The sequence below is a fragment of the Dermochelys coriacea genome, chromosome 5, assembly GCF_009764565.3.
Source record: "Dermochelys coriacea isolate rDerCor1 chromosome 5, rDerCor1.pri.v4, whole genome shotgun sequence".
NCBI lineage: Eukaryota > Metazoa > Chordata > Testudines > Dermochelyidae > Dermochelys > Dermochelys coriacea.
In genome coordinates this window covers 127,810,838-127,824,738 of record NC_050072.1, presented here as the reverse complement: position 1 = coordinate 127,824,738, position 13,901 = coordinate 127,810,838, and the positions used below count along the sequence as shown (strand labels likewise).

Below are 13,901 nucleotides of genomic sequence, written 5' to 3'. Positions count from 1 at the left end.
ATCATATTGAGTTAAATATACATTTTTCTTAAAAGACCAGAGATATTTCAGATTGTAACATGTATTTCATATAAAGTTAGCTTTTGGCTCTGGAAAACAACCATTAGTCTATAAAAGCAATGCAATCTGCAAAAGAATGACATGCACCTTCCCTAAAGGAGAAATTTACACAGATCTCACCTTATCACTGTCATCATTACAAATGTGGTCTTGATGGATTGACTGGCATTGGAAGGAAGCACCATTACTACCTACAGGAGAAAAGGGGAGGGGGGGACAGGAAAAAAAAATAATTAGAATTGGAAACCCAATCCCTAGGAATACTAAAAATAAATACAGACAAGTGTAGGAGCCAGAATTTTTTCACACAGCAGAGAGATTTAGTTGCCAAACATCTATGTCAGCTCTTGTATTTAATTCTGATGATGGGATAAGCAGCAGAGACATTTTTCACTATGTACCAGAAATATCTTCTCCAAGATTTTTTTAAACATTTAAACAGAACAAAATTAGTACTTGTTCATTAATCCAAAACAAACATATGCCATAAAGCAGCAAAATACACACAACAAACATAAGTCAAGAACAGCTACACACACTGTGTTACAGTAGCGTCCCCCCTCTACTAGGTTACCCAGTTATTAACACAATGGGTAGTTAACCCTTTGGGGAAGAAATAGAATACTTCCTTCTGCTAAGACAAACAACAGAATATCTAGGACCAAGAGGCAGAAAGAATCATCATTTTGTTGGTAACATTCTTGTTCAGTAAAAAGAAAAGGAGTACTTGTGGCACTTTAGAGACTAACAAATTTATTAGAGCATTAGTCTCTAAGGTGCCACAAGTACTCCTTTTCTTTTTACAGATACAGACTAACACGGCTGCTACTCTGATTCTTGTTCAGGTTGGAATCCACCCCCCCCCCCCCCAAGAGCTTTGTGCAAGTCTTTCCTACCCATATTCTTGTATGTGGCAGGTTATGGTGCAGATCAACCCTGGCAAGGACTTAAACTTGTGCAAGACCACAAGACTTGTTTATAAGAAGGATGGCAGTTACTGGAGTTCACCCTAATACGCATTTATGTGCGCAATCTTAAATTCTTAAAATCTTAAATCCTTTTACAGTGCAAGCTACGTTTTGTAAAGTCTTATTTATTTCATACATTTGTTTCCTCCCTGAAAAAGGCACAGTAATATCCCCACTAAAGCAATCTGGCGTAGCAAATTGAGAGAAGAGACTCTGCTGATGTTCCCTTTCAATTTTTTGGAGTTTAACAAAGCCAAATTAAAATGTGCAACACAGTGACTAACATGCAAACCCAATTTTATTTTAAAAATTGCTCTAACTCACGAGCCCACAAGCACATATTCATTTTTCAAATACAAATGAAGGCTGTCATTTACCTGCTTAGCAAACCTTTCCCTTCCATTCTCTTCTATTACCATCCCTAGAGTGACATCATTCTAGTATGCCTTACCAGATATTTATTTATTTAAGGTAAAAGGATTTTATTCTATCAGAACATACCATATTACAGTGCCAGAATATTTTCTTTTTGATCACTGACCTAGGATAAAAGTTTGGCAAAGTTTACTAGTCCCAAAATAATTTGTTCTGGTCCAGGCAAGTGTTTTATTTCTCATATAGGTCATGACACATCAGCCTTTATAATCCCATTCGGATTTCTGCCTCGACTTTTCCTCCTGTCATCTTCAATTCCAACATGATTTTAGCAGCAGTTTTCAGGAACTGCTGGTGTTGAGATACACAGGGTTTATACCATTGGAAAACTGGGACTCTCAGCTACATTGGGATGGCACAGATGATTGGGTTTTTACTTTTTACCAGTTGCAATCTGAAGAACTGCGGAGTCATGTTAGAAACAAAGTAGGCAAAAACCCAAGCTCGTAATCAGAATTATTAGAGGCCTGAAACAGTTATCAACTAACATGCAAATGAATACATGTACTGAGCCTGCATGTCATATAGCAATGGACAAAAATTGCTTTTCCCAACATGGAACAAGAAACGTTATTAAAATATGGAAAAATCTCATCTGTAAACTACTGTCTTTCTGCTTCCTGGGCAGAACTTCAGACCAGAACTTCTTTCAGCCCCTCTCCTCCCTCTTTTCCTGCTGTAGTTTTGAAGGACAGCGCACAGATTCCCACTTTGAAAGACTACTCCAAGCTATAAACCATTTCACAACCATAGTGTTTAATAGAGCTTTGAAGTCCACACACTGCTCCAGCCATAAGACGAACCCTCTGAAAGCTTGTAAGCCTGCTTAACAAATACAGGAAGTTAGCAAGAAGTGACTACTACTGCAAGACCTCTCTAAACATCTCTCCCATTATCACAACTTTTTCAGAATAACCATCTTTTATTTTTGTGTTTCATTCTTCATTACTGTAACTATTTTACTTGCTCTTGCTTAAGCATTTACAATATTTAATTGCATTCAAGAGAGTTTTCACATTGCATTAAGAAAAAACAAGAAATTTCCATGAAGAGGAAAAAGCAGACTGAAGAAGAGTTAGTCCCCTCTCCCACATTCTTAAACCAAGCAGAGTATGTTCTTGTAGCTTATGCTGCTGTGCACCCAGAATATATAATGGTCTGTATTTCCACAGCAATTGCTACTGCTATTATGCCACAGGAATTTTAATAACTTGGGGGTTTTTAGGTTTCCTTTTCTACTGTTTTTACATATTCTTCTTTTCTTATGATCTAGCAAAGAGTATGGAAAACACAGTGTGGTATCATATAGCCACTACCCTAACAGTGGGTGAAAACAGTTGAGCCCTATCCAATAGTTGGCCTCTGGATGTTGTTCATTGATGGAACACAGCCAATTTGCATCGTTTTAGGCTTGAATCACACCACTTTCAGACTATCCGACTTTATCACACCTACTGGGAAACAGTTCATGTCATGGCTGCATTTAAATGCTGGCCTGGGGATTTCCAAGTTTCATAAAATTTCCAGTTTTGCTGTCCAGAAGATTAAAGTTGCACATGCTGGCTGAATTCAATTAATCTAGACAAACTTCAAAGTATGTTTCCTCACCACCTAAAACACTTTTTTCTTCTAACAAGTGTTCTTATACCACCACAAAACCAAACCAAACCTAACATTCTTGCAAGAAACCAAACTACATCCACAAGAAAATTCTGCTAGCATGCCAATCTCACCTTATGTTCTGAAAAGCCCATGTTCTGAAAAGTATTGTTAAATATTTGTCCAAAAATGTCATATGCTTATAATTTCTCTTTTCCACATTTGTGTTTTTATGTTCTTTTAAACTTGACATATTTCTTAACATTGTATATCAAAAGCTATACAGTAAACTTTAAATACACTCAGTAGAACAGCAGCAGAACTACTTTTAATGCATTATGTACACAAATATCTTTTTTAAAGGTGCTGTAAAACAGGCAAGCTCCAGGTCTGTACTCAGTTCTTAAGTCTAGAAGGCAATTTACTTAGCTTCATTTTTATACTCAAGTAGGGCTGCCAACTAATTGCAGTCAAGTCACGCGATTAACTCAAAAAAATTAATCATGATTAAAAAAAATTAATTGTGGTGAATTGTGGTGAAGCCAAGACAACTTATAACAATAGAATACTAAATGAAATTTATTAAATATTTTTGGATGTTTTTCTACATTTTCAATATTGATTTCTATTACAACACAGAATACAAAAGTGCACAGTGCTCACTTAATATTTTTTTATTACAAATATATATACTGTAAAAATGATAAACCAAAGAAATAATATTTTTCAATTTACCTCATACAAGTACTGAAGTGCTCTCTCTCTAACATGGAAGTGAAACTTACAAATGCAGAATATTTTCTAAAAAAGAAAAGGAATACTTGTGGCACCTTAGAGACTAACAAATTTATTTGAGCATAAGCTTTCGTGAGCTACAGCTCACTTCATCGAAATGCATCCGATGAAGTGAGCTGTAGCTCACGAAAGCTTATGCTCAAATAAATTTGTTAGTCTCTAAGGTGCCACAAGTACTCCTTTTCTTTTTGCGAATACAGACCAACACAGCTGCTACTCTGAAACCAGAATATTTTCTGGTGACATAACTGCACTCAAAAACAAAGCAGTGTAAAACTTTAGAGCCTACAAGTCCACTAAGTCCTATTTCTTATTCTGCCAATAGCCAAGACAAACAAGTTTGTTTACACTGACGGGAAATACTGCTGCCTGCTTCTTATTTACAATGTCACCTGAAAGTGAAAACAAGCATTCACATGGCACTTTTCTAGCCGGCGTTGCAAGGTATTTACGTGTCAGATATGCTAAACATTCGTATGCCCCTTCATTCTTCAGCCACCATTCCAGAGGACATGCTTCCATGCTGCTGATACTCATTAAAAAAAAATAATGAGTCAATTAAATTTGTGACTGTACTCCTTGGGGAAAGAACTGTATGGCTCTTGCACTGTTTTACCTGCATTCTGCATATATTTCATGTTATAGGAGTCTCGGATGATGACCCAGCACATGTTCATTTTAAGAACACTTTCACAGCAGATTTGACAAAACGCAAAGAAGATGAGATTTCTAAAAATAGCCACGGCACTCAACCCAAGGTTTAAGAATCTGAAGTACTGTCTAAAATCTGAGAGGGATGACGTGTGGAACATGCTTTTAGAAGTCTTAAAAGAGCAACACTCTGATGTGGAAACTATAGAACCTGAACCACCAAAAAAGAAAATCAAACGTCTGCTGGTGGCATCTGACTCAGATGATGAAAATGAACATGCATCAGTCCGCACTGCTTTGGATCATTATCAAGCACAACCCACCATCAACATGGAAGCATGTCCCCGGGAATGGTGGCTGAAGCATGAAAGGACATATGAATCTTTAGCGCATCTGGCACAAATATCTTGCAATGCCAGCTACAATAGTGCCTCATGAATGCCTGTTCTCACTTTCAGGTGACACTGTAAACAAGAAGCAGGCAACATTATCTCCTGCAAATTGTAACCAAGCTTGTTTGTCTGAGTGATTGGCTGACCAACAAGGAGGACTGAGTGGACTTGAAGGCTCTAAAGTTTTACATTGTTTTATTTTTGACTGCAGGTTTTTTTCTACATAATTCTACATTTGTAAGTTCAACTTTCATTATAAAAGACATTGCACTACAATACTTGTGTGAGGTGAATTAAAAAAAAAAGGTGTTTTGTTTTTTACAGTGCAATTATTCGTAATCAAAAATAAATACAAAGTGAGCACTGTACACTTTGTATTCTGTGTTGTAATTTAAATTAATATATATGAAAATGTAGTAACCATCCAAAATATTTAAAATAAATGGTATTCTATTTTTTAATCGCTTGACAGCCCTATACTCAAGTGAAAATTAAGACCCTGATTTGGCTACTTGAACCAAGCCGATAACCTCTTATACCTCAGCAAATCCAGCTGCAGGATCAAGGCCTGAGTTCGTTGGTATGAAATTTTACTTTGCTAATGACTATTATTTTATTCAGGTGTCTTGAGCATCAGAGTAAGTTACAAAGATCTCACCTGAAAATATTATCTCTTAATTTTCAAATAAAAAAAATTTAGCAAGGTCTGTTGAGCATTACACACACCCACCCCCTTGCAACAAGTTGGAATGTGCACATGGTCCAGGGAATATTTTCCTGCAAGACTGAAACACACATGTACACACAAACTAGTTCCAGGATGGGAGAACTGTCCACAGGTTGAATGGTAGTCAAGTTTTTAAATAATCCTGCAATTTTCTCTCCCAAAATTTACTAAAAAAAAAAAAAAAAGGGGGGGTGGGAGGGGGAAGAGGCGGTCCAAAAAAAATAAATGTGTTGGATCCTTGTTGTTCTGCAAAAAATGATAGTTCTACCATATCTAAAATTATTTATTTCATACAGACTGAACAGCACATAAATTTAATTAATAACCACTAATCCCAGATAAAAGGGTCAAAGTAGCACTTTTTTGGGGGCTTGAGCTTACACAGTTGGCACCAGTTACCTTTTGGAGATGGGAGGGGCGGGGCAGTTGATTCTCAGAATCCGAATTAAAAACGTGACCCAGCTGCAAGAGCCTATTTAAGACTATTAGCAACTGTGCTCACAAGCAGGGTTTGAAGTGATCCTAAATTCACACTCCTTGTTGATAATATTCTGGCCTGTCTAGGTGATATGGATGAAATAAGAGTACAGCCTTACTTAAGAAGGCAAGAAATTCACCTCCACATATTGAACTGTCATATATATTCTGAATGTGACACAAAATCAAGTAATGTTTGTTGTTTTTAGTGCATATTTACAGGGGAAATGGTCTCTCAGGGAACTGACAATGGCATAAAGAACCTTCCAGCTTTAGGCTCAGCTAGGGCCCTACCAAATTTATGGTCCATTTCACAGTCATAGGATTTTAGAAATAATAAATGTAATGATTTCAGATATTTAAATCTAAAATTTCACGGTGTTGTAATCGTAGGGGTACTGACCCAAAAAGGAATTGTGAGGGAGTCACGAAGTTATTGTAGAGGGGGTTGTGGTACCGTTACTCTTACGACTGTGCTGCTGGTGGAGAGCGGTGGCTGCTGGCCAGGATCCCATCTCTGAAGGCAGAGCTGCCGCCAGCAGCAGCACAGAAGTAAGGCTGACATGGTATGGTATTGCCACCCTTACTACTGCACTGCTGTGCCTTCAGAGCTGGGCACTTGGCCAACAGCTGCCGCTTTGAGGACCCCCTGCTCTGAAGGCAGCGCAGAAGTAAGGGTGTCAATACTGTGACCTCCCCTAAAATAACCTTGCGATTCCCCCTGCAACTCCCATTGGAGTCAGGACCCCCCAATTTGAGTAACATTGGTTTCCCCTGTGAAATCTGTATAGGATAAAGGCACACAAAAGACCAGATTTTATGGTCTGTGACATTTTTCACGGCTGTGAATTTGGTGGGGCCCTATTCATAGTTCTTGTCGAGCCTAGCCTGGCAACCACTCCAAGGATGGTTTGGCAGCTGGCGTAAAGTGAATTAGTGGTTTTTACTCTAGTTATTAGAGGATGTGTGCTCACATTGCAAAGCCCACCAAGAACACCTGGCATCCTTGTTGGCAAGGCCAGTTAGATGTGGACTAAGCAGGTCAGGGTGAATACACAGCACGTGGCAATGGCAGTGAAGCTTGCCCTCCTGCTGTCCATACTTCTCCAGTTCTATAGCTAGGAGACTTCAATTTCCAGATCTGACAATCTAGCTTACTGAGCATATTTACATTTACTCTTTTAAATAACTATACAAGCCACTATTTTCAGAGGCTGAGTGACAGAAGTTCCCACCTGGTCAAGTCTAAGGCATGGAGTATCCTTTTCCATTAGATTTTTATATATTAAAATGAACTTTTTATTGTATGTATGATTACTCTAGGCTTGTGTGTTTAATTATTTAGAAATTTTCTATTTTATATGCATGCATATACACTGTCACACACAATATCGCTTGGCAGGCTGAACTCTACTCTCCCCCCATACCCTTCCCCCGGATAACTTCCTAGCCAACCTCTCAAAGATTTTCATCAATTGACATACAAGTACCATCACAGAGTCAGCCCAAATATATACATGCCATACTGCCCAGTATGGAATGATCATGTAACAAAAGACCCTCGTAAAAACGGCCATACTGGGTCAGATCAAAGGTCCATCTAGCCCAATATCCTGTTTTTCAAAAGGGGCCAATGCCAGGTGCTCCAGACAGACTGAACAGAACAGGTTATCATCAAGTGACCAATCCCCTGTTGCCCATTCCCAGCTTCTGGCAAAGAGGGGCCAGGGACACCATCCCTGCCCATCCTGGCTAGTAGCCATTGATGGACCTTTCCTTCATGACCTTATCTAGTTCTTTTTTTAACCCTGTTATAGTCTTGGCCTTCACAACATCCTCTGGCAGAGTTCCACAGGTTGACAGTGCGTTGCGTGAAGTACTTCCTTTTGTTTATTTTAACCCTTCTGTCTATTAATTTCATTTGGTGATTCCTAGTTCTTGTGTCATGAGGAGTAGTAAATAATACTTCCTTATTTACTTTCTCCACACCAGTCATGATTTTATAGACCTCTACCATATCCCCCCTTAGTCGTCTCTTTTCCAAGCTGAAAAGTCCCAGTTTTATTAATCTCTCCTCATATGGCAGCCATTTCATACCCCAATCATTTTTGTTGCCCTTTTCTGAACCTTTTCCAATTCCAATATATCTTTTTTGAGATGGGGCAACAACATACTGCATGCAGTATTCAAGATGTGGGTGTACCATGGATTTATATACAGGCAATACGATATTTTGGTCTTATCTATCCCTTTCTAAAATGATTCCAAACTTTCTGTTCGCTTTTTTGATTGCCGCTGCACGTTAAGTGGATGTTTTCAGAGAACTGTCCACAATGACTCCAAGGTCTCTTTCTTGAGTGGTAACAGCTAATTTAGACCCCCACCATTTTATACGTATAGTTGGGATTATGTTTTCCCATGTGATTACTTTGCATTTATCAACATTGAATTTTATCTGCCATTTTGTTGCCCTGTCACCCAGTTTTGTGAGATCACTTTGTAACTCTTCGTAGTCAGCTTTGGACTTAACTATCTTAAGTAGTTTTGCAAACTACTAGTAGTCTGCAAATTTTGCCACTTCACGGTTTACCCCTTTTTCTTTGACAAATGGATATGTGCAAACGGACAGCGCTAAGAATGCTGTGGGAAACTTGGCACTAAGTAGCCTGGCTTTCTTGATATTCCATTTACACACACACTTTTGTACTACCATGTATTATGTAATGATATAATTTGTGGTGGAATCAGCAAAAAGGATTCATAATACCACCAAAAAAAAAAAAAAGTGAACTGATTCAGTTAAGAACCAGGCCTACGGTGTATTTCATTTAAGAGCAGTTAGTCACAGGTACAGTTCCAGGCTAAAGGACTGTGATACTACTGGAACATTTCAGAAATCTCATATGCAAGATCAACATCAAAAATGCACTAGCCAGGGGCACCGTAAATCCTTGTTTGCTTGCTGCACATGCATCACAAGAATCCAGAGACTGAGGGATTTGTCCAAATATACTTGAAGGGTTAAATAAATTCTGAAGCCAGGGAGCAATACTATAGTCATGGAATGATGAAAGCTAAAGCAAGCGCCGTAGAATTCTACAGAAGACCTGCAATTATCACTGCTGCAAAAGGCCCACACGTTTTCCTATTTTCCACGTCCTAGTGCCTCAGAAACTGGCCTTGGTGAATCTCAGAACATATATAGCACTTCATGTTAGTTACAGATGAGATCAAATGCACTTGAAAAATTCCTATAAACCACACAACTCTGGTGCACTGAGAATATTCTGGTATCCCTAAAATCAGTGAGAAAGACTGACTATTTAACCAATGCTTTTATAGCTCAGAGCATAAAGGAGTGGGGAGGTGGGATAAAAGTAGAGGAGAAAAGTAAGAAGAGAACAATCTAGTCATAAGCCTCTATGGTAAATCTGTTTCTAACCAAGAGGCAATCCACAAAACACCATTCCCAAGCTACACAGAAGTTTGGTTTGGTTCCCCCACCCCCGGTAACATTGTATTTGCAACTTCTGACTCCTGCAAAGAAGTCCTCTGGCTGCAGTTTGTCCAGCAGAGATGAGAAACATGCACATACACAATAGGGATGTTACTGCTAATAATACATTAAACTTATTATGCCATTTATTTTATGACGTGATAAAAAACATGGGAGGAGGCAGAAGAGAATTAAAGTGATAATTCATAGTAGCCCCTAATTATTGTAATCTTCCGTCCTTGATGGCATGGCATACGCACCCCATACAAGTGAGAGAACATTGCACATTAAATGCAGAGTCCTAGGAAATAAAAAAACAGGGCAACAAGCACATTTTCTAACACATGCAGTACTCGGAGTAGTTGAAGTTTCTCTCATGGGGGGGTGGAGGGGAGTCACCTTTCACTAGAAGAACATGCTACCAGTTGAGAAACAGCTTGAAAGCACTAGTACACTAGTAAATCAACAACCTGATCATTTCTTTTAGTTGGAAAAGTTTAATAATTGCAGTTTCATGCATATGTAATTTACTAACAAAACAGTAATTCTTGACAGGACGGGGAGCACAGTCTGATATTTATTGTCCACACACAGAATTACGAATAAAAGCTATTGTATGTTGATGTTTCACTTAGGTGAAAGTCCAATCCATGTAATAATTTGCAAAGTTATGTGGTAAACTGCATCATAAATTTATCATTTACTTCTGACCAACTCATCTTCCCAAGACGACAGACGACGACTCACATTCCAAACCTCTGGCTATATCGACACTGGGAGTAGACACACCCACCTCGAGTAGACGTACTTACACTAGCTCTCGTTGAGCTAACATACCAAAAACAACAATGTGACATGGACAGCAATGAGCAGCAGCACAGGCTACCTTACCCAAGTACATCCACAGGGGTCCGGGTGGATTTCTACTGGGGGCAGCCAATCCGTACCATCATGGCCACACTACTGTTTTTAGAACACTAGCTCAATGAGAACAAGTGCAAGTATGTCTACTTGAGTTGGGAATCATACCCCAGCTCTAAGGGTAGATGGAGCCTCTGAGTAGCTGCAAACAGCTATCACATCTAATGTAAAATAATAGCCTGCCAGAGAAGATGTCCTGTTTTCCTCCCCAATATGAATTCCTCCCCCAAATTAGACTGCCCCAAGGCCCATGAACTACAACAGTGAGTTCCTGGGTCAGTAACAGGTCTGCGATCAGATATCTGGTGACCCATCAGGGCTAAAAATGGGTGCCATACCATAGAAAACTGAAGATTCAGGAATTTCCAACAGGACACACAGAACTTACTTGTAGCCCTGGTAGATCCTGAGGTAATATACCTTAGGGGTATGTCTACACTGCAGCTGGGAGCAAGCCTCCCAGTCTGGACAGACACACTCATACTAGCAGGGCTCGAGATAGCATATTACAATTACCAGTGTGGACATGGCAGCTCTGGCAGACTAAGGCCAGCCACTTGAGCTCAAACTCAGGAGGTTGAGGGGGCTTGAGAGCCTAAGTTGCGACACAAGCCACACTGCTATTTTTAGCGGCGCTACCATGAGTCCATCTACCCAGGCTGGGAGACTCACGTTCACCTGCTATGTCAACACACCCAAGAAGTCCAGAGATGCCAACCACAGAGAGTGGTGGCTGCTGACTGAGGGCGCAGCTCTGCAGGCAGCAGCATAGAAGTAAGGGTGGCAATACCATACTATGCCATCCTTACTTCTGTGCTGGTGATATTACTGTCTCACCTTGCAAAATCTGGTGTTTTTCTTAAAGACCTAGCTTCCGGAGTGATTTTACCACCTCAGAATCACAGCTATAATTTAAAAAACAAAAATAAAAAAAATTAAGAGAAAAGCTTGAAGTCATGATGTGAATGAATACTAAAGGTTGCAAAACAAGACAAAGAAAAGGAACCAACATTTATTACTGTTTAAACATCTCACTGTTTTAAGCCAGTTTCATGATTCTGGGGGGGTCTGACTCCATTTTTCAGCACTCTGGATCGGCAGTACTGAAAGTCACAGTGTAATTATATAAAAAGTTACTTTAGGTCATTTTAGGGGGTTTCTACATTTTATTAGTTATAACTGTTCTCCGGTACAATCAGACTCATAATAGCGAAGGCGCTCTGATCTTTATAGGAAGTGGAAAATGAAAAATAGCAGCAAAAATGTTTCTACACTTTTAACATTTCTAAAATGTGTTTGGTAAAGTATGTAGCAAACGAAGAACACATGAGTGTGGTGAGAGTATAAAAGGTTTTCTTGGCACTCATTTGAGATAACCTACATTACTCACTTTCAGCAAAACCACAAGTGCATTATAGGGCCATCCCAAATTCATGCAATTAGAACTACCACATTATAATGAATTCTTTTATTTACTTCTCCTGTCATCAGGCTCACAGTTTTGTGGCTATTTTACCTTGGGTACCAACAATATTAAATTAATGGCAAAAACATTAACACCCCCTTAGGGCAATGCAAAAACAACATGGCTCCCAATGTGATCTTATAAATACGGATAAAGCTCAGCCTTAGTGTTCGCAGGCACAAATTTGTTCAAGTCAACAAAGTTGTGTCTGCTTATACCAGGGCTAAATTTGGCCTAATAGGTATACAAGTATGTTCAAAGCTGCGAATTCAAGTTACAATAGGAGATGCTTTTTTGGCCACATCTGTACATTTAATTCTTAGCAAAGCTGTTTTGGATTTTTGCTACTGGGGAAAGGTGGCTGGTACTGGTCCTTGAAAATTCTTAGCTACAACGGACAAGAAACCCCTTAGTACATTAAAATAGTACATTCCTCTGGGCTCTCCAACGTCATTATGTAGTGTCAGCGAAAAGATACTCTCAAAGCTGGTTGCTGGAGGAAAAGGGGGAGGGGGGGAAATCAATACTTGTGACAGGCTGGTTGTGAGAGTCTGTTGCTGGATGTTCTCAATGGGAAACCTGACCTTTAACACTGACAATCCTGCTTATTGGAAAGGGATTAAAATTCAGCATGAAGAAAGTTATATCCGTTTCTTCCTGCTTGCTACGTGAAGAAATCTGTGCTGTTACTTTCAATTTACAGATAAACGTTTTCTCACAGATGGAATATTTGCGGCATGTAACATGTAAATGAAATTAAAACTGAAAAACAAAATCTATTTACAAATAATTCTCTCCTGGTTTTATAGTTCTGGAGACATTTACAAGAAAGCAGAATCTTAGCTTCTTGATAATTCATCTGCTCCTGCAGTTTATCCTCCATCTGAAGTCATAATCCACTGTTTAATTATGACATTACAACCAGTTGCTGGAAAGGTAACATGAATTCAGTTAAGGAACAGCCAGGAGGAGCAGAGGAACTAGTGAAAAACAAGATATTTTCATACAAAGTGTCCGTAGTAACAAAAAAGGGACTACAGAAAATATGACTCGCAAGCAGAATTCTTTCCAAAGCTCTGTTATTTTTTTCACTTACAGAGCTGCACAAATATGCATGCTGCTTGACAGAATAGATCAAGTCCCTGCCCAGATGAGTTCACAGTCTCAGTAAAATTGAAAGTAGGAAAAGCCAACCCCCCACAGGCAGGGGGATAGGGCAAGGGCAATACAACATTGCATTTGCTTGCAAGACTAAATACATGTAACTTGATGATTATCCTATATTAGGTACTGTTAATAAGCTACATAGAAGAAGTGGGTATTTGAAAAAAGGAGAAAAGATGCCTGTTAAATATTCAAATACCCCTTCAATGAAGGGAGGAGAAAACTCATGTTCCACATCTCCAAGATCTCTAACAAGTCCTCCAGTAAAACAAAAAAACCCACATTTGACATCCATGAAAACTAAAGTTTAAGATTCTGTCACAGGTATTTTTTCTAAAAATCAGCAACAGGTTGCAGGCAATAAACAAAAATTCACGGAAGCCCACAACTTGTCCCTGACTTTTACTAAAAATACCTGGGAAGGGGACAAGTAGAGCACGGTCAAAGGCTTGCAGCTGCTCTAGCCCCACAGCTCCAGTGACCCTGGGCTAGCTACTGGTCAGCTGTTCAGGCGGCCCCAAGAGATGCTGCTCCTGCTCCAGCAACACCAGGGCTGACTGCCAGCAGCTGCTCCAGCCCCAAGGGTGCTGACCCAACCTTAGCTGCTGCTTCAGCCCTGCCCCAGAAGCAGTCCCGGAAAGTCACAGAATTCAGGACCACTGTGACTGAATTGTATCCTTAATGATAACTATAAAGAAAAAAACAAGTAGAAAAACCACCCCATGCTTCTCTTTAGTTTTTTCCTCCCATG

The 13,901-nt window shown here is 39.4% G+C and overlaps 1 protein-coding gene across 1 annotated transcript in view; it reads right to left on the bottom strand.

Annotated features, from left to right (window-relative positions):
* Positions 1–13,901, bottom strand: part of RNF38 (ring finger protein 38) — a 196,147-nt gene that overhangs the window by 98,488 nt on the left and 83,758 nt on the right. Inside the window, exon 2 of the mRNA XM_038402385.2 lies at positions 181–251. Coding sequence (XP_038258313.1) covers positions 181–251 — 71 coding nt within the window. The remainder of the gene's footprint in view (positions 1–180; positions 252–13,901) is intronic.